This window comes from Tamandua tetradactyla, chromosome 8 (genome assembly GCF_023851605.1).
Source record: "Tamandua tetradactyla isolate mTamTet1 chromosome 8, mTamTet1.pri, whole genome shotgun sequence".
Lineage (NCBI taxonomy): Eukaryota > Metazoa > Chordata > Mammalia > Pilosa > Myrmecophagidae > Tamandua > Tamandua tetradactyla.
The window spans coordinates 73,927,614-73,947,124 of record NC_135334.1 but is presented as its reverse complement, the minus strand read 5'-3'; the positions used below and the strand labels follow the sequence as shown (position 1 = coordinate 73,947,124).

Here is a 19,511-nt window from a genome sequence, read left to right as displayed (position 1 = left end):
CAAGTAAAGGATATTTCTAATTTTTTAGAAAATCGTGAAGGAGAAGCCTAAGTTAAAAATGGGGTCTCTGTTACTATATTTTGTGATTGGAACAGTGCTTGACACTTAGTAGGAGTTCAATATTTGTTGATTGAATAATTATGACTCAATTATGATACAGCTGGGTTATAGTCCTGTTTGCCAGGAAAGGCTTCTTACAGTTACTGACAATACTACTGGACAAAATCATTGCAAGATCGGGAGAATCTTCTCTCAGTCTGAACAAGCAGGGGTGAAGTGTTGGGAGGTAGGAACATGGACTTATTACCACATCTAGCAACAGTAATCAACACTGCTGACCAATCCTGCCTCCTTTCCATTCTTTTCTACGTTGATTTTCATGATATACAACATTCACGACTCTCTCCTTTGCAGGTTCCTGTATCAATTTATGAGTCTCCCCTAAGGCTGAGTCCTTGGTCCCTGTCCTTTTCTCTGTCTATGCATTCTCTTTTACAAAACAGTTCTAAATTGCACAGTTTAAACTACTCCAGTGGTTCTCAATCCTGGTTATATATGAGAACTATATGGGGAGTTTTAAAACTCTGTATCAATCCCAAGTAGGAGAAAATCTTTGCAATGTATATCACAAAGAGCTAATATCCCTAAAGCAAAAAGAACTTTAAAAAATCAAGACAGAAACAAAGACCAAAAACCTCTGGACAGATGGGCAAAGACATGAACAGACAATTCACAAAGGAGATATGAAATGGCCCTTAAATATGAAATGATGTTCAACCTCATGCACAATAAGCAAATCAAACTAAAGCTGTACTGTGATACTGTTTCTGACCGATCATACTGGCAAAAATCCAAAAACTTGAAAATATTTTCTATTACATTCTATTGGGGAGGCAGTGAAGAATCAGGCAATCTCATACTCTGCTGGTAGGTATGCAAAGTGGTAAACTTCTATGGAGGGGTAATTTGCAATATCTAACCAAACCATACATGCATTTATCATTTTACACATGAGTACCAGTTTCAGGACTTTACTATAAAAACGTATCTCCAACAATATGAAATATACATGTAAGAGGCTAATCCTTGTAGCATTATTATAATTGCAAAATACTGGAAGACTCAATGTCCAAGCACAAGATATATGGCGTGCACGTGTGCGCGCACCCACCCACACACATACACACCCCCCCCACACAGGGAGTACTATGGAGTGATGAAAAAGAATGAAGAAGATCTCCTCAATCCTGAGTGGATTCCAGGAAACACTGCTAAGTGAAAAAAACAAACTACAAAAGAGCATATATAGTATGCCACCTTTTGTTTAAGAAAAGGAGAAATAAGAAAACATACATATATCTACAAGAAGAAACACAAGAAGGATAAACCAGAAGATAATAAAACTGGTTACCTATGAGGGCTCAGGAGTGAAGGGGTTAGAAATATGGTAAAAGGAATATAGGAAAAAGTTTTGGTTTTTAGAAATAAATTAATGTACTGAATACACAAACAACAAAATTAAATCAATAAGGATAGGTAGGGGAGAAAATTCCTAAAAGTAAAAGCAAATTGTAACAAATGAACTCAACTGTACTTCAAATAAATAATAAACACACTGAAGCTGGGGGCAGGAGGGACAAAAAGAACTAACTCAAGTAATTTATAAACCCAGTATTTGATTATATGCCCTGAGTCTCAGAAAGAGTAGGGTGAGAATCGCAAATAAATCTTGACTTGAACTCTTTTTAGTAGGTTTTTTAACAGTGGTAGCTGGAGCAATTCTGAAATTATTTTAGATGTATTAGATGATTGAGCAAATGACTGTTTTATGCTGTTTGAGCCCAGGTTTCTCCTTATGGAAGAAGGGACAAATAAATATGAAATGTGGGAAGATAAGAAAGAATATTATAGGAATGGATTGGAATTGGTGGCATTGTGTTCTTAGAATTTCTGAAATATACATTTGTATATGCATATATATGTGTATATGTATGTATTTTGATGGATGTATATGTATGTGTACATATACTTGTATATATTTCTTGGCTCTGTCAACAGAAGGGACCCTGTAGCAACAGACATACCCTGGTACTCTAATCTTGGTCTTTCATGCAATTGTCCACTAAAAAATCCTATGGCTCCTCAGAAAAATAGCTGATTCCTGGGCAGTAGCAAGGTGGATGTAAGACGAGTTTGAAATGTCTTGTTATGCCAAAATTAAGCGCTCAAAAAAAAAAAAAGGCATGTCACACGGGCCAAATCTGGGACAATTTCAGCACCAACAAACTAAGAACAGAATGAATTATGGCACATTACAACTTTAATGAGAACTTTTTGACAATAAAAAGATAAATAAATGGGGAGAAGGAGCTCTTGCTTACAAAAAAATACCAAGTACTAACTGGTTTCTGTGGAGGGAGGGCTAGAGTTGAAAATATTAATTTTGCAACCATCATATAAAGACTGGTTCAAGCAAGAACCATCAATGGATGCTAAGTCTGGGGGGAAATTTTGATGAGAAGCAGGATATTTGCACGGTTTTAAAAGTGTCTCCCCAGGTCAGACTTAAAATGTACAGGGTTCTTTCTTATTTGGGATGTTAATGGTTTGGTAATGGATGGTGGTGATGGTAGCACAACATTGTGAACATAACTAACAGCACTGAGATATGTATCTCTGAATGTGATTGCGCTGGTTTGAAAGGATGTATGTCCCCTAGAAAAGCCATGTTTTAATCAAAATCACATTTTGTAAAGGCAGAATAGTCCCTATTCAATACCATATGTTTGAATTGTAATTAGATCATCTCCCTGGAGATGTAACCCAATCAAGAATTGTTCTTAAACTGGATTAGGGGAGATGTGTCTCCACCCATTTGGGTGGGTCTTGATTGGCTTAGTGGAGTACTATAAAAGAGGAAACATTTTGGAGAATGAAGGAGATTCAGAGATAGCATGGCAGAATGACATAGCCACGAGAAGCAGAGTCCATCAGCCAGCAATCTTTGGAGATGAAGAAATAAAATGCCTCCCGGGGAGCTTCATGAAACAAGAAGCCAGGAGAGGAAGCTAGCAAATGACACCATGTTTGCCATGTACCCTTCCAGATGAGAGAGAAATCCTGAACTTCATTGGCCTTCTTGAACCAAGGTATCTTTCCCTGGATGTCTTTAATTGGACATTTTTATGGACTTGTTTTAATTTAGGGAAATTTTCTTGGCTTTAGAACTGTACACTAGCAATTTATTAAATCCCCCTTTTTAAAAGCCATTCCGTTTCTGGTATATTGCACTCTGACAGCTAGCAAACTAGAACAGTGATTAAAAGGGGGAAATGTTAGTTGTATCTATGGTAATAGAAAAAAAAAATCCACAGAACTACAGTACACAAACAGTGAACCTTAAGTTAAACCACGGACTATAGTTAATAGTACAATTATAAAAATGTACTGTTATTAATTGTAACAAATGTTCCATACCAGTGCAAGTTGTTAATAATAGGGTGAAATAAAGGAATCCTATATTTAATGCATGATTATTCTGTAAACCCACAACTTCACTAGTAAAGAAAAAAAAAATTCAAACATAAAAAAACACACAACTTCCCACAGATTGCTAACTAATTGCAAGGGAAAAAGTAATACAAATACAGAGAAAAACTGCATGATTCTTTGATCAGGGATGGAATGGGAATAAGACTTTTCATGGAATCCCCCCCTTTTGTTTTTGTACCAAATGCAAACATTAACTATTCAAAATAGGAATAAAGTAAAACATGGATAAAATACCTCTGGGAGTGTGGTAGGAAATAATGGCTCCCCCCCAAAATGTCCCCATTCTAATCCCTAGAATCTGTGAATACTACAAAGGCAAATTAAGGTTGTAGACAGAATTAAGGTTGCTAATTAGTTGACTTTGGGATGGAATAGTACCCTGGATTATCCAGGTGGGCCTAATGTAAGAAAAACAGGGAAGTGAGAGTCAGTGTCAGAGTGATGAAATATGAAAAAGACTCGACTAATCACTGTGCCTTTTACAGTGAAAGGGGGCCATGGGCCCAGGAATGCAGGCAGCCTCTAGAAACTGGAAAAGGCAAGAAAACAGTTTCCCAAACAGCATCTCCAAAAAAGAACACGGCTTTGTGGACACCTGGATTATAGCCTAGTGAGATCAATTTACAACTTTGTATCTCTAGAACTGTAAGATAATAAATTAGTGTTGTTTTAAGCTGCTTTTTGTGATAATTTATTAGAGCAGCAATAGGGAGGATACATAAGAAAAGTTACACTGGTTGCTTCTGAGAACCAAGGATGCAGAAAGGAGCCTTCCTTTCCACTATATATTCTCTTATATTGCTAGAAATTTTCATTTTGTGCATTTTTTAACAGTAAAAATCGATATGTCATTAATGTAAGAAACAAACAATCATTTCAGGAGCTGTCCACTGACTATATTATTAAATACAAGTCTTCTGGCTTATCCCTATGGTCCTCTTCTACACTCAAGCCTCCCCACCCCATTATCCAGGTGAACAGCCAGTTTCTTGCCCCCTCATCCGAAAAGCTTTTCTTCTTCTCTCTACCTTTTTGAGTTCTATCTGACCTGCTGGTCTGACTACAGTCCCACATTTTCTGTGATGCCTTCCACAATGCCAAAATTGATCTTTCCCCTCCTCATTACTCATTACACTTTTCATTTATGGTAGATATTCTGGTCCTTGCTTACATGCTTTATATATGGGCCTTATTACCAAACATTACTCTATAGTGCGCAGTCTGAAGAAAGGAATGTAAATTTTTCTCTTGTTTCCTGCAATGTCTAATGTTCATTTATATATTTACATTCTCTGAAAGTAGGGTCTGGATCTTTAGTGTTTATATTCCCAGCATTTAGTACATTTACATTCAGGGAACTCACTGAATAGTGAAGGTGAGGTCTATTAATCAAATATCTATACAAATAACTATATAACTACATGTTGTGGTAAGTGCAATAAAGAAATTATACAGGATGCCTTAAGAGCATATTAGAGAAACCAGAAAAGGGATGATGGTGGTTCACCTGTCACCATTAATTAACTATTAATTAAAGTAATTAACAGTTGCTGAATAAACATGAATATTTAGGTTTACAATTAGATAAATCAGAGGATAGTTATTAATTAGAATTACAAAATATTAAAATGGAAGGGATCTTTGAGCTCACAGTTCAACTACCTCATTTGGGATAATGAGGGGATAATGAGGCTCAATGAGGGGAAAGAGACTTGTTCAAGGTCTCATGCAAGATAGACTAAGTACCAGAACCAAGTGCCAGGTCACCTGACCCCAATCAGTACTTCCCATCATACAGAGTTCTATGTCTTTAAAGAGAGCCCTTCAGGACTCTCCTTCTGCTACATTTAAAATAACTTATTTCCAAAATGATGTTGAAGGAGTTTGTGGTTGTAGTACAGACCCTCAGAGAATATTCCTGTCTCAGGACAGGAGGCTTCTGTGTAGAGAGAAAGAACCCATAAATACTAGAAGCAAACTCCTTTTGGGAAGGGAACCTTGGTTCTGGCCCACCCCACAGTGCGACTCTGAGATGGGGCCTCTGCTGCTATTTTGCAGGCTCGGACCTTCAGATTGACATTCCCCCTTTCTTAAACTACAGTAGTGCCCTTTTCCTCTATGCATTCTGTCTAAGAGTACATGCACTGGAGGAGGCACAAGAAAGCTGGCAAAGGGCAGATGGCCCTGCCTTGGGAAATCTGAGTCCCACCCAGCTCTGTTTCCAGGCTAAGTGCAAGTGGAGGGGAGCACAGGACACAGAACAGACCTGGCCCAGCCAAAGCTGACCTCTTTTTCACCCAGGAGATCCTGGCCTCCAGCTGCTGCTGTTGGCAATGATGAAGTCATACCGGATACCAGCCGGGCTCATCTGAGGACTGCTTGGAACCGATTAAGCCTTGATGAAATGTGGGCGCCTGGATGGCAGGTGGCTCTGGAGAGCATGGACTCTGGTGACCAGGCTTTCATCTCTAACTCAACCTGGCATGACTCCTCTGTGTCCATAGGAGCTAGGATACAGAAATACCTATTCCTGGGGGTGAGCAAGGACTGTTCTTTATTTTGTACTGGGTAAGAGGCTGACCGTGTCAAGGGCAGAGGTTAAGACACTGGGTTACACAGGGTCTCTTTTACTTGAACTCATGGTACCACAGGGGCCGCAATGACAATATCATAGAATTCCCTTCATTCCTCACCCAAGTGGATTGGTGGGTCCCTTTCGGATGACTAAGGGCTATCCCACAGGCTTTTCTCGTTAAATGACAGGCTGGCATCAAAATAAATGCCATATGCCCAGAGAAGACTTCCCTCAACCCATTCAAACTAGATTAGCTCCTGTTACATGCCTTCTACTCTTCCTTAGTAATATTTATCTCAATGGTAATTAGTCAATAATTTTATAATTATTTTCCTAATGTCTCTACTGTGCCAGACTTAAAGCTTTACAAGGATGGGGAGGTGTATGAAATAAATATTTGTTAAAGTAATAACAGGAAACCAATAAAAAGACTAATAAAAGCAAGAGAGGTTTATAGATAAGTTTTCAATAGTATTCTTTAAAAGGAAACTTTTTTTCCCCTTATACACAACAAAGGGGTTCTTCTTATCTAACACACTAGCTATGGGATCAACCAGTTCCTCTGCTTTATAGCCTGCTTTCTGACAACCAGTCTCCTATCTAAGCCTATCTTTTTGGTTCTGAGTGATGTGCTGGTTTGAAATGATACATGTACCCTAGAAAAGCCATGTTTTAATCCTAATCCCATTTTGTAAAGGCAGTCGTTTCTTCTAATCCCTATTGAATATTGTATGTTTGAAACTGTAATTAGATTCTCTCCCTGGAGATGTGATTTAATCAAAAGTGGCTGTTAAACTGGATTAGGTGACGACATGTCTCCACCCATTCTGGTGGGTCTTGATTATTTTCTGAAGCCCTATAAAAGAGGAAACATTTTGGAGAATGAGAGATTCTGAGAGAGCAGAACGACATAGCCACGAGAAGCAGAGAGCCCACTAGCCAGCGACCTCTGGAAATAAAGAAGGAAAACGCCTCCCGGAGCGCTTCATGAAAGGAAGCCAGGTGAGAATGCTAGCAGATAGAGAGAAACCCTGACCCTGTTCGCCATGTGCCTTCTCACTTAAGAGAGAGAGACCCCGAACTTCAGCTGCCTTCTTGAACCAAGCTATCTTTCCATGGATGCCTTTGATGGGGCATTTCTACAGACTTGTTTTAATTGAGATGTTGTCTTGGCCTTAGAACTGTAACCTAGCAACTTATTAAATTCCCCTTTTTAAAAGCTGTTCTGTTTCTGGTATATTGCGTTCCAGCAGCTAGTAAACTAGAACAAGTGTCATGGAGGATTTTCCTTTCTTTCATTCTTTTTAAAAAGCTTTACTGAGATACAATTTACATACTATAAAGTTCCCCCGTCTAAAGTGTACAATTCAATGTTTCTTAATATTTACACAGTTGGGTAACTACCATCATACTCTAATTTTAGAACATTTCAGCATCCCCCAAAGAAACACTGTACCCATTAGCAGTTACTCTCCATCCACATTCCCCCTGCTTCCCCCAGCACTGACTACCGATGACACAGAGGATTTTATCAACCGCATCCAAATAATAATAAGAAACCTTTAAAGTTCAAACATCTGACATGATCTCTTCATTTTATAGATGAAAAAGTGATGCCAAAGGTCCTTCAGGGATGAAACAGTGGCAAAGCTGGGGTGATTATAGTCCCTGGTACCTGCATGGTAGTGGCAATGCTTGACCCCTCTATCATGCAGTATGACTCTGTGTGTCTGGGACTGTCTACCCCACTGGGCTTTAAACTACTTGAGGGCAGATGCTGTGTTCTGCTCATTTGAATCCTTCCCTGTCCATGAGCACCACTAGAGCAGTATTGCTGAAACTGTGGTCTGTGAACTTGTTACCAGTCCTTGATGAGGTAGAACAGTACTTGAGAGTGTTCGGAAACTTATTTAGCAACTTGCCAGAGTGATTTTTCTATCTGTTGAATCTAATGACAAATTTGGATCTGTATTTTGTATGCCCCTTTAAATATCATTTTATTAATAATTCATTTTTATTATATTTTACAATAGTGGTGGTCCATGACATATCAGAAATTAAAACAAAAAGTAAAAAACAGGTCTTTCATAGAGTGTTGGAGAAGCACTGCTTTAAAGCAACCGCTCCCCACTTTCCCTGCTTCTCCTCTTACCTCCCTATTTCCTTAGTCTCCTGTACTGGGTCCTTTTCTCATGTTCACTCCTGACTGTAAGTTTTCTCAGAGTCATGTCCTTGGGCCTCTTCAGCTCTACAACTTTCCATGGACAATCCATGGACTCAACCAGTTTCAGCCATCCCCAAGAGATGATGCTTTTCAAATCTTCATCTCTGTCTTTTAAGGTCCTTTCTCTCCTGAGCTTCAAACCATCTTATCCTACTGCCTGATATACATCTCTACAAAGATGTCCCACAAGTTCCTCACAGTCAACAGCTATTTATTAATCACCTACCAAATGCCAGCTGTGAATTTTTTTTCCCCTAGGAGCTGTGAATATAGCAATAAAATAAAAAGAGGTTTCCATGATCACATGGCTTATTTTCTAGTGGGGAGAGATAGATAATAAACATAAAAACAAGTAAAATCATTTCAGGGACTGATAAGTGCTATGAAAAAGATAAAACAGGGTGACATGATAGAAAATGACAGGGGGAGCTACTTTTACTAGACGGTCAGGGAAGGCCATTCTAAGGAAGGGACATTTTGAGTTGAGACTTGAATGATGAGGCAGCCATCCACAAATGGAGAGTATTATAATAACTAGGAAAGGTAGGTGTAAAAGTTTTGAGATGGGAAGATGTTTAGTGTGTCTGAGGGATAACAGAAGGCTAATGACAAGAGAGAACAAGTGGGAGCGCAGATGAAGATGAAGTTTTGAAGAGGTGGGCAGGGACTAGGATATGTAGGGCCATAAGACTCTGGTAAGGAGTTTGGATTTCATTTTGGTTTCAAAGGGACGTCAAAAGAAGCTTTTAAGTAGGAGAATGACATGATTTATGTTTTATAAAACCCCTCTGGCTATTATTTGGAGGGTGGATTTAGGTGGACAAAAGTGGATATTGTGAGACTATGTAGGAAGCTGTGGTGGTAGTACAAAAGAGATGATGGTGGCCTGACCTAAATTATAGCAATGGAAATGGCAATAAGGGGATGGACTCAAGAGCTACTTCAGAGATAATACTGACAGGCCTCACTGGAGTAAAAGGGAAAAAGAATTCAAGGATGATGCCATGGTTTTTGGCCTGAAAAACCAAGTAGATGGTGATATCACTTACTGAAATGGGGAAGACTTGGAGCAAGCCAATTTTCTGGGAAAAACAAAAGTATATTTTGGCCATGTTAACACTGAAATTGAGGAAAGGAGTTGAGGAAATGGATATTAATTCTTTTGAAGATTTTTGCCATGCAGTGATTCAGAGAAGTGATGCAGAGAAATGAGGTGGTAACTGTAGGTGGACATGGAGTCAGGGGAAGTTTTTGACTTGCTTTGTTTTTTCAGTTACATCAAGGAGTGTTTTTATGCTGATGGGAATAAGCCAGGAGAGAGGAAAAGATAGACAATGCAGTTAAGCTAGTGGATAACTGAAGGGGCAAAGTTCTTGAGAAAGCGAGAGGAAACAGAAGTCAAAGCCCAAATGTAGGGGTTGTTCTTAGGAATTTCTTCTATTGTAGAGGCAGGAAGACAATGTACAGGGTTCCAGACATGGGTAGGCTGGTGGAAGTGACAGTGGGAAGATGAAATAATTCCCTTTTTACAGCAATCTATTTTCTGTGTGAGGTGGGATCATTAGCTTGGGAGCTAGGTGCTAGAGATTTGAGGAGAGGAGAAAGTAAAAAAAAAGTGTTGTCTCTGTCCAGAATAAGAAAGTGATTTTACTCATGAAGTATAGTGGGCTGGCTGGCAGGGTTGAGTATCTGGGATTCATAGTCGCAGACATGAAATAAGTTCAGTTGGCATAGCTGCATAATTTCCCCTCAGTAATATCCAGCTCTTTATATACAGACTGAAGTAAAAAAGAGAGTTGGGTTTAACTAGGGTCAGCATTTTGTCAGGTAAGTATAAAAAAGGGAAAAAGCAGCAAAGGAGTGGTCATTATGCTGAACCATGGAATCTAAAAGGGGAAGGAAGGGAGGGAGGGAGAATATATTCAAAACAGAACCAACCATCCCCCTACCACTGACCCACACCTCCTTCTAGTTTTCATCTCAGTAAAAGACACCACCATCAACCTGGCCATCTAATCCAGAAATGGCACCTCATTTTGACGACTTCTCTCTCACCATCTGATCCTCCTGAGTCAACTGAGTAAGGTCAGTCCCTTTCTCTCCTTTCCCACTGTAACTGCCTTAGTTCAGGCTTCACCTAGATACCTTTCAAATGAAATATTTTCCCTTTCTCCACTTGTGTCCCTTCTGATCTATTTTTTCTACTTTTTCAAACTTTTATTTCATATATAAAACATATAACATATATACAGAGAAGTACAAAATGAACTTAAGGGTACAGATCAGTGAATTTTCACAAGGTAAATATACTCGAGTAACTAGCACCAAGATAAGGAGAACATTATAGCACCTCAGAAGCCCCATGCCTTTTGCTAATCTCTACCCAGCCCCCCTTCGATGGTAACCAGTACCCTGATTTCTTATACCTTGATTGGTTTTGTTGATTTTTGAACTTTATATAAATGCAGTCATACAGTAAGTACTCTTCTATTTCTGGCTTATGACTAGAATGTTAGGTTTGTGAGATTCATCCATGTTGTACATTTATTCCCAATGCTACATATTATTCCAATGCATGAATAGTCCAGTTTATCCATTCAACTACTGATAAACATTTTGGAACTTCTAAACCTTCATTCGCATTAAACATAAATCCAATCCTGTCCCTCCCCTAAATCCTTTTTTTTTTTTTTTTTCACGGGCAGGCACTAGGAATTGAACCTGGGTCTCTGGCATGGCAGGTGAAAACTCTGCCTGCTGAGCCACAGTGGTCTGCCCGCTCCCCTAAATCTTAATGGTTTCCCACTATGGGGATAAGTCCAATTTCCTTATATAACAGGACTTATTGGCTCCTGCTTTCCGTTCTTGGCTTCTGACCATTCATACCCTATAAATTCAGCTTTTCTGAACTACTTACAATGTACTGACTAAAGTAAGCTGCTTCACACTCCATGCCTTTGAAAATGCTATTCCCCTACCTTTCTCCCTCATCCATGTGGTAAACTTGGATTCATCCTTCAAGATTAAATGCAAACACCATCTCCTGCATCCTGCTTTCCCTACCTTCCAGAGATTTAAAAGGTCTTTTCTTAGTGATTATACCTTACTTTCTATATATCTCCATTAACACACCACATAGATATGTTTTGTTAAAATGTCTGATTTCTTCACTGAACTATGAGTTCCTTAAGGGCAAAGACCACATCGGGATCATCTTTATTTATTTCCCTGGTGCCTAGGGTAGTGTCTATGACAGGTGAGATGCTTAGTAAGTGTGTGATAAATCAAAGAAAAGACCTGCCCAAGGGTTACATGGGGTGCTGGAGCTGGAAGGGGTCTTTGGGATGGCTATCCCAATTGCTTTATTTTACTGAGGAAGAGAAAGGACTTGCCTAAAGTCACACTGTTTGTTAAAGTCCTGTCCCCAGCCCGGGGCTTATATCCTCTTCTTTGCATTGTTGCCAATATTTGTGAGTGTGAAGTTACACTGGAGGACAGCCTGAGGCAAAGCTGATTCCTTTAACATCTGGCAATGCCACCAGATGGACAAACAGTGAAGTGGAACAAGAAATGAAACTTTAAGATTAGAATCCTGACAATAAGATAACAGGCTGTTAAAGGGAGATTGTAAGGTCTTTCCCTCAGGCAGAGATGGTGGCTAAGTAAGGAGTCATTTGATGATGTCTGGTTAACTGACAAGTGAGCCATTCGCTTGGATGGGGGCAAGGAAGAACCTTTAGAGTAGGTAGGAAAAAGGCTAAAGGAGGCCCTGGCAAAGGTGATATTAGGTTTCATAATGCTCATGTGTTTTTAAGGTGATGGGTACTGGTGGCTGAAAAGGAAGCACACTGTGACTACCATGAGAGGAGAAGACAGTTAGACAGGGGCAACTAATATGTAATGCTCTAAAAAGCCAGATCATTATGACACTAAGAGAAAACCTACAGTAGTTCTGGCAATTTATCAACACTTCCAAAACTGCTGAACTATGTGTGGGGCATTGTGACAAAGGAGACAGAGACCATCTAAGATAAAGTCCTTGCCCTTAATCTACCTTCGTCTAGTAGGTGGGACTGGACTCAAATCCTGGGGAACAAAGAAGATTTCAGAGGGGATTTGGCATTATAGCTGGAAGTGACTGGTGGAAGGAATTCTAGCAGGCTAAAAAACGTAGTCTTTAAGGGAAATGAGAAACAGAAAGAAAAAGTAAAGGCACTGAGGTAAAAACACTGAATTGGCAATACAATGCAGCTGGAGTATTAGAGCAACAGTGGGGGAAAAAATTTAGGTGAGGGTCAGATTAGGGCAACTGCGGAACCAGATTGAAAAGTTAGGATGGACAGAACTTTTTTTTTTTTTAAAGTGAGCACTGAATGTTATTTTTAAAGTTAACAATAACAGATATGATACATAAAGTACTTTCTCTATAGAAGGCATTGTTCTACCACAGGCTCTTCACCTAATCCTTACAAAACCTTAGAAGGTAAGTGGCATCACCATTTCTAGATGAAGAAAAAAGAACCTTAGTTAGTTAGTAACTTGGCCAGGATTTCACAGCTATTAAGCGGCAGGGCTGGTATTCAGATCTTGACTATTTCCTTATAGGCTTTCTCACCTGAGAGTTCTCCTGTGAGCTACATAAAAAAACTGAGTAATGATTTTCTAAACTTTCCCAAGAATGGTACAGAAATAGGACCACTTAAGATGCCTGGGACAGAAGTTAATTCCTTATGTACAACGGATGCTTTAGGGCATTAGGGCTCAGTTCTCAAGAGGAACCCAGGTTAAGAAAGGATACCATGACTAGGGGCATGTTGCAGGAAGACAGCCCTGGCAGTGGGATCACAGACCTGAGAGGAAATGGCTGCTAAAGTACCTTCATAGCCCTGAAAATATTGGGATAAGTCAGCTTCAAGGGCTTGAGGGAGGAGGTCCAATCTTTTCTACTATTTGTAGTCAAGTTTGAAGCAAAGCCTTCCTGTTCATAAGCCATCAATACAGCCAGAAGCAACATCTTCAAAGATGGAAAACAGGGGCTTGTGTACCTACTTTTCTGTGGATGTCAGAGACAGAAAATTGGCATTAGTTAATTCAAAACTCTTCCATAAAAATCTGTCTAGAAAACTCCCACTACCTTTCTTGACCTGGCTTAAGCAACTCCCCTAGCCTTGGAAGCTTTCTGTAAATGACTCCTTCCCGTTCCCCAGTCAGAATCAAATATTTCCTCTTTTATATATCCCCAGAATCCCCTGTCCAGCCCTCTGCCAGAGCCCCTACCTCACTGCAATTGCCTGTTTGTATATCTTTTCCTTTGCCAGTCTGACAGTCTCAAGGTCAGGGATAGTTTGCCTGATCATCTTAGTCTGCCTTGAGTTCCATGGTCTCAGAGACGGTAAAGGGCTTGCCCAGAGTCACATGACAGAGCTAAGATTTAAACCTAGGCTTGTGCTCGTCACGCTATGCTATGAGGCCTCCTGAAGTTGAGAGAAATGGCCTTTAGCAGCTATGCTAAGCACCCACTCCAATGCTATGAGTTCAGAGGAGGAGGTATTAGAGGCGTTCAGACAATCAGGAGAGGCTTCCTGAGAGAGGGAGACCTTCAGGGTAACATGATTCTAGGCAGGAATGTTGTAGGTAGAGACAGAATTAAGAAGCCTTTTAGGTTGGAGTACAGTTCCACATTGGGGAGGAAAGGGATGATTGTTGCTGGGGTAAGAGTTTGGTTTCTTTATGTAACAAGTCATAATGATAACTTCCAATCACAGAGCACCTAACATATGTCAGGAGCTTTTATAAATGTTATCACTAATCCTCACACCATCCCAGTGAAATGGGTGTGATTTTACAGATTAGAAAATTGAGGCTTAGAGAGGTGAGGTAATATGCCCAAGGCAATACAGTTAGTAGGTGGAGGAGCTGGGATTCAAACCCAAGTTCACCTGACTCTGACACCCAAGGTGACTTTTCTATTACTACATGCTGCCTCCTAATGGGCCAGAGAGCGTCCCTCATTGTCAAACTGATGCTGCTGTCTGAGCCTCCTCTCAGCTCTCAAATAGGAACTGCTGGTCAGAGGACAACAGTAGCTGCCTATGACCCACTCTATGTGTAACCCTGTAAGGTATGGGGAGGAACCCTAAATCTCTGTGAACTGAGCAAACTCAAAGAAAACGGTTCTGTGTGGTTCTCTGTGCATAGGTTTGCCTTGGATCTTGCAGAGAAAGCTTCTCTCTAAGTCGCTGCAGCAAAGCTGGTACCAAGTATAGAGTATACTTCTATCTTCCCAGAAGACCTCTGAAGAAGGTCAGCTGAGGTCAGAGACTTCGGAAATGTTACTAGCAACAGCCCTATGACAAGGGAGCAGGATCCTGCCTCTCGGTTGGCTAGTCATACACACAGGCAGACCAAGAGAGGTCAAGTGGGGGAGGGAGGTCAGAGGTTGGCAAGCCTGCAGGCCCTGGATGAGGGCCACTTGTTCAGGTTGGGGAGGGAGAATCAAGTGAGTTAATGGTTTTAGCCCTTGAGGGCAGGGGGTATAAATGGATGCTGGGTAAAAAGGCAGGTGGAAGAAATGTTAAGGTGGGGGCTAAGGGCATCTGTTCCAAGTCAACAGGCAGGAATCATGCTCCTGGAATGGCTCAAAGGACCAGCCGTGGCCTGGGGGAGGGAGCATCACAAAAGGCCTGCAGCCACTTCTGTTCAAAGGTGTTCGATCTAGAAGGCTGGGGAGGGGGCTCTTTTAGAGTGTGTTCTGTTTGTTTGGGGGTTGGAGAGAAGGGGGAAATGTAAATGACTAGACAATGGCTGGTGGTATCGACTGATTTTTAAAGCATGGCAGCAAGAGGCCCCATGGTAAATGCTCATTCTTAGCTATAAATGTTTTGCTAAAGAGCTCTCCAAGTGAGAAGTATCCTGCTTGGGGACATTTTCTAAGTCTGTGCTTCTGAAAACCCACGATAAGCATTTCTAGCTCTGGGAGGCGAAGGGGACACTGGGCAAGCCAAGTACCCTCTCTTTGTGCCAACCCACCATTCCCAGCAGCCATTCCACACACTCACCTCCATCAAGCAGCTCCTTGACGGTGCGGTAGTCATCGGCAAGGACAGCATAGTGCAGGGCAGTACAGCCCTTAAAGCTGGCGCGGTTGTTCAACCGGTTGTTGAAGTCATCCTCTCGGGTGACCAGGACTAGGGGGACAGCAAACAAAGCCTGCCATTAGCAATAAATGCCATGAGTTAGCAATCTCACCTTCTTTCTCTTGGCATTTTAATTTACTCACTCATCTACACACTTTTCAAACACATGATGACATTTCTGTGTGTCTGACCCTCTGTGCTGGGCAAGAGGGGGTAAAACTGAAGTCAGTTAATTTAACAAATATTTACTGATATTACGTGTTAAGATTCATCCTGGGCCAGGAACAAGGACCAGTAGATGCCAGCCACATGCTTTTCCATGTGACAGACATCGGCCATTCTTGAGTTAAGGCATTTTTTTGTGGATGCCTTAGTTTAGATATTTTTATAGCCTTAGAACTGTAAGCTAGCAACTTAATAAATTTCCTTTTTAAAAGCCAAATAAACAAACAAATAAAAAGATTTGTCCTGGGGACACAGAAATGAATCAGATATGGTCCCTGACTTAATTTGACAAGGGAGAAAGACCCAAAGAAGATGTCTACAGTATTGCTAGAGATAAATGCTATGTTAAAGTATAACAGGATGATACAGGAAGCCAGGGAGGGGCATGAAGAGAGGGTCCTAAAAGATGAATCTTGAAGGCTGAAGAGCAATTATCCAGATGAAGAAAGAAGGTTGGGGTAGGATGGGGAGGAGAGGGGAGATAGACAGAAGGCTGCTTTTAGCAGAAAAGTAAGATACCTCTCTGCTCTCAAGATACGTAAAATCTAATGAGTACGTACTTTTAATTTTAAAAGGAATTTATTAAATTTATAAAATAAATTCTTCAAACTACAGAAAAGTACAAAGAAGAAAATGAAAGGTACCACTAATCTCAACTTGAGAAATTACATATATTTTGATATATATATATAATATATAATATCATGTATTAGCATATATATCCTACAAAACTGGAATTTACTGTATAGGGAAATTTGCAATCTCTTTTACCTTTAATAAATATATTATGAACAGTTTTTTTTGAGCTAAGAAGAATAAGCATTTTATATGGTCAAAGAACCAAAATCCCCAGGCTCACTCTAGTCCTAATATTTCCTGACCTTCTCTCTCTCTTTTGACATGAGAGTCTAAAACCAGGTCTATCACTTCTCCAAGTCCCGAGGACCTGGTTTACATCTGTTGTACTAGGGAGTTCCAGTTTGGACGATAAATTGGAATGCTACCTTAACCTTTGGGGCCCTCCCTGGGGAACTGACACCCTACAGAACAGTATCTATTTTGCTCAGATTAAAAGGGTTTGTTTCTGCCTCACATAGAAATAAGCTGAGTGTCTCATGCTCTCTTTTGAGCTGGAGTTTGTTGAGATAAAGTCCTGCCTACCTACATCTCCCTTTTCCCCTAGACCATGACATAGGGCCTGCAAAGGGTAGGTTCCTCTTACCCGCTACGAGATAATGAGGTGACTTTACCTAGGTAGTCAGAAGTACCAAGCAATTCCTACACCATTCTTTTCTAAATGATCTTGGCATGGAGCCTATGAAATTTCCCCTCCTGCAAAAATGAACTTCTTACTTAAAATTCCAAAAGCCAGAAGACTATCATGCCTCTTCTTTCTTCTAATAATAATAGATTTCAGTTATTGATCTTCTCCTTTGCCTGGCATAGTCACTCACAAAATTAATCCTATTTATTTCTCATTAACTACTTTACATAGCAGGCATTATTATTCCCATTTTAAAAATGAGGAAACTGAAGCAAAGAGGTCACACAGCTAATGAGTGGCTGAGTGAAATTTAGAACTCAGGTCTAATCGGTTTGAGTACTCATACTTTCTTTCCATCATATCATGCTGTCACCATCATTTTGAAAATGAGGGAATCACCCACTGGGAATCCCTCTTGCTTCACTGCTCAGGTGAAGGTGGAATCACAGTCTCTGTGGAATTTGCCCTCAATAGAGAATGGCTGAGGTTTGTAGATAGCACCTGGATAAATTAGCTCACTAGAAGCATTTCAAGTATTTGAAAAAAAATGAAGTTGGTGTAGTAAGTAGCTGGAGAAGAGACTACATTTTCTTGAACTATGGAGTCAATGGTCAATCAGCTCTTCTACTCTGGACAGGGGCTCTCCAGACTGATGATCCCCTCAAGTATCAACTGACCTTCTCTGCAGGAGGGGGAAGAAGAAGTAAGAATGCCTCTGAGCAGCTAACATACAAGTCCCATGTGCACTAGCACCTATATTTTTCCCTTAAGAGAGCCCTTTAGGACTCAACTCAAGAGATTACTAACTCTCAGTCAACAAACAGTCTTTTCAAATCATGCTAGGTGATCTTGTTTCCAGTCCTCTGCAAATTACGAGAAAGAAATAAAAAGGCTAAGAAGAAGGCTTTAGGAATCAAGCAGATTAATATAATCAAATGCTGGCTGGGCAGCACCACAAGAGCCCCAAAGGTCATCACTGAATTGTCACATAGGACATTAACTGCTGACTATACTGATGACCCAGAGGAAAAGTGATTTGGTCCAAGAAAGCTGGGGGGTGCTATTCATTTGCAAAGGAAATAAATCATTCATTCAATAAACAACATTTAAGGAGCACCAATGCATGGTGTGCTTCTGGAGATATAATAATGAATAAGACACAACTCTTGACATTAAGAAGTTAATAGTCTAATGTAAGAATAGGACCTCTGAAAGACAATTATAAACAGTTTCACAAGTGCAGTGAAAGAGCTATCCAAAAGGGTGTTCAAATAAAGAGCAGACAAACTCAAGGAACACAGCTAACTGAGGCTATTTGGTTCCAGGGTGAATATCAGCAGAGTGCTGGTTTCACATCCCCGCCAGTAAGGAATGTCCACAAGAAGGGCCTTTGCTCACTTCTGAGGTCTCATCTCTCACCATCCCCTTCCTAATGCTCTTTCTTGCTTCTGAGCTTTTGCAAATACTATTACACTGCCTGGAATATTTTCTCTTCTTCGATACCTTCAGGTGCCTAACTCCAGTTCATTTTCAGACCACCAATTATAAGTCACTTTCTCTAGTGACTTCTCCTAAGTTGGGGTAGGTAGTGCTTTTAAGAGCTAGTTCTTCTAGCACCATAGGCATCTCTCAATTATAGTATTTATTATTCTGTTCAATCACTCGCTTACTTGACTATGCTCCCCACTGGTCTAAAGGCTCAATGAGGAGGGGAAGAGTGACTGCTTTCACTACAATTGTATTCCCAGGGCCCAGCAATGTCTGGCTATAAATACATGCTTGACAAATAAATACCTGTGGTATTAACAAACAAATAGATGTATGCAAAGATAAATAAGGTCTTGGGATCATCTTTGTTTCTGGAAGCATATTAATAGTATAATACCACCCAACAAGTATTTAGTGGAGGCAAGTATAGTTGTTAATAAATGAATTCTGGAGCCAGACCACTTAGATTTGAATCTCAGTTTTGAATTTACTGACTTGGACAAATTACATGACTCTGTGTGCCAAGTTTTCTTATCTGTAAATGGAGATAATAACAGTATCTCCTCATGGAGTAATGTAAGGATTAAATGAGACACTGTGTAAAGGGGCTCCCAATATCAGCTATTATCATTACTGTCTAGTTTCATAATTTCAAAAGCGCAATTTCTCTGTGAAAAAAAGGTTTCCTTTAGGGAATGCTGCATACACTTTTTCCCTCAGAAAGGCACAGTGCACATGAAGACGTTAAAAGTTCTGAGTTAAGAACTATTTGCTTAATTTGGTGTCACTCAGCAGTTTTCCAAATTGTTTGACAACCCCTTTTCACCTGACTTTTGTTAAAATCCTGCAGTATTGGTGTTCTATAGAACACTTTTCAGAACTAAGTAGTGCTTAAAGATCTGGAAAGTACTTTCATTTACTTATTTCAGTATAACCCTGTGAGGTATATGATCATGCTCCCCATTTTATCGTGGTAGAGCTGGAACCCAGTCCAGTTCAGGTAGGACCACTTCCCTGGGCCTGGCATTAATACCGCGATCTCCCACA

General features: G+C 40.2%; 1 protein-coding gene across 2 annotated transcripts in view; it reads right to left on the bottom strand.

Annotated features, from left to right (window-relative positions):
• The window catches only part of CLPB (ClpB family mitochondrial disaggregase), a 183,437-nt gene that overhangs the window by 59,282 nt on the left and 104,644 nt on the right, over positions 1-19,511 (bottom strand). For both annotated transcript variants that reach the window (XM_077113690.1, XM_077113691.1), the window contains one exon: positions 15,410-15,538. In XM_077113690.1, coding sequence (XP_076969805.1) covers positions 15,410-15,538 — 129 coding nt within the window. The remainder of the gene's footprint in view (positions 1-15,409; positions 15,539-19,511) is intronic.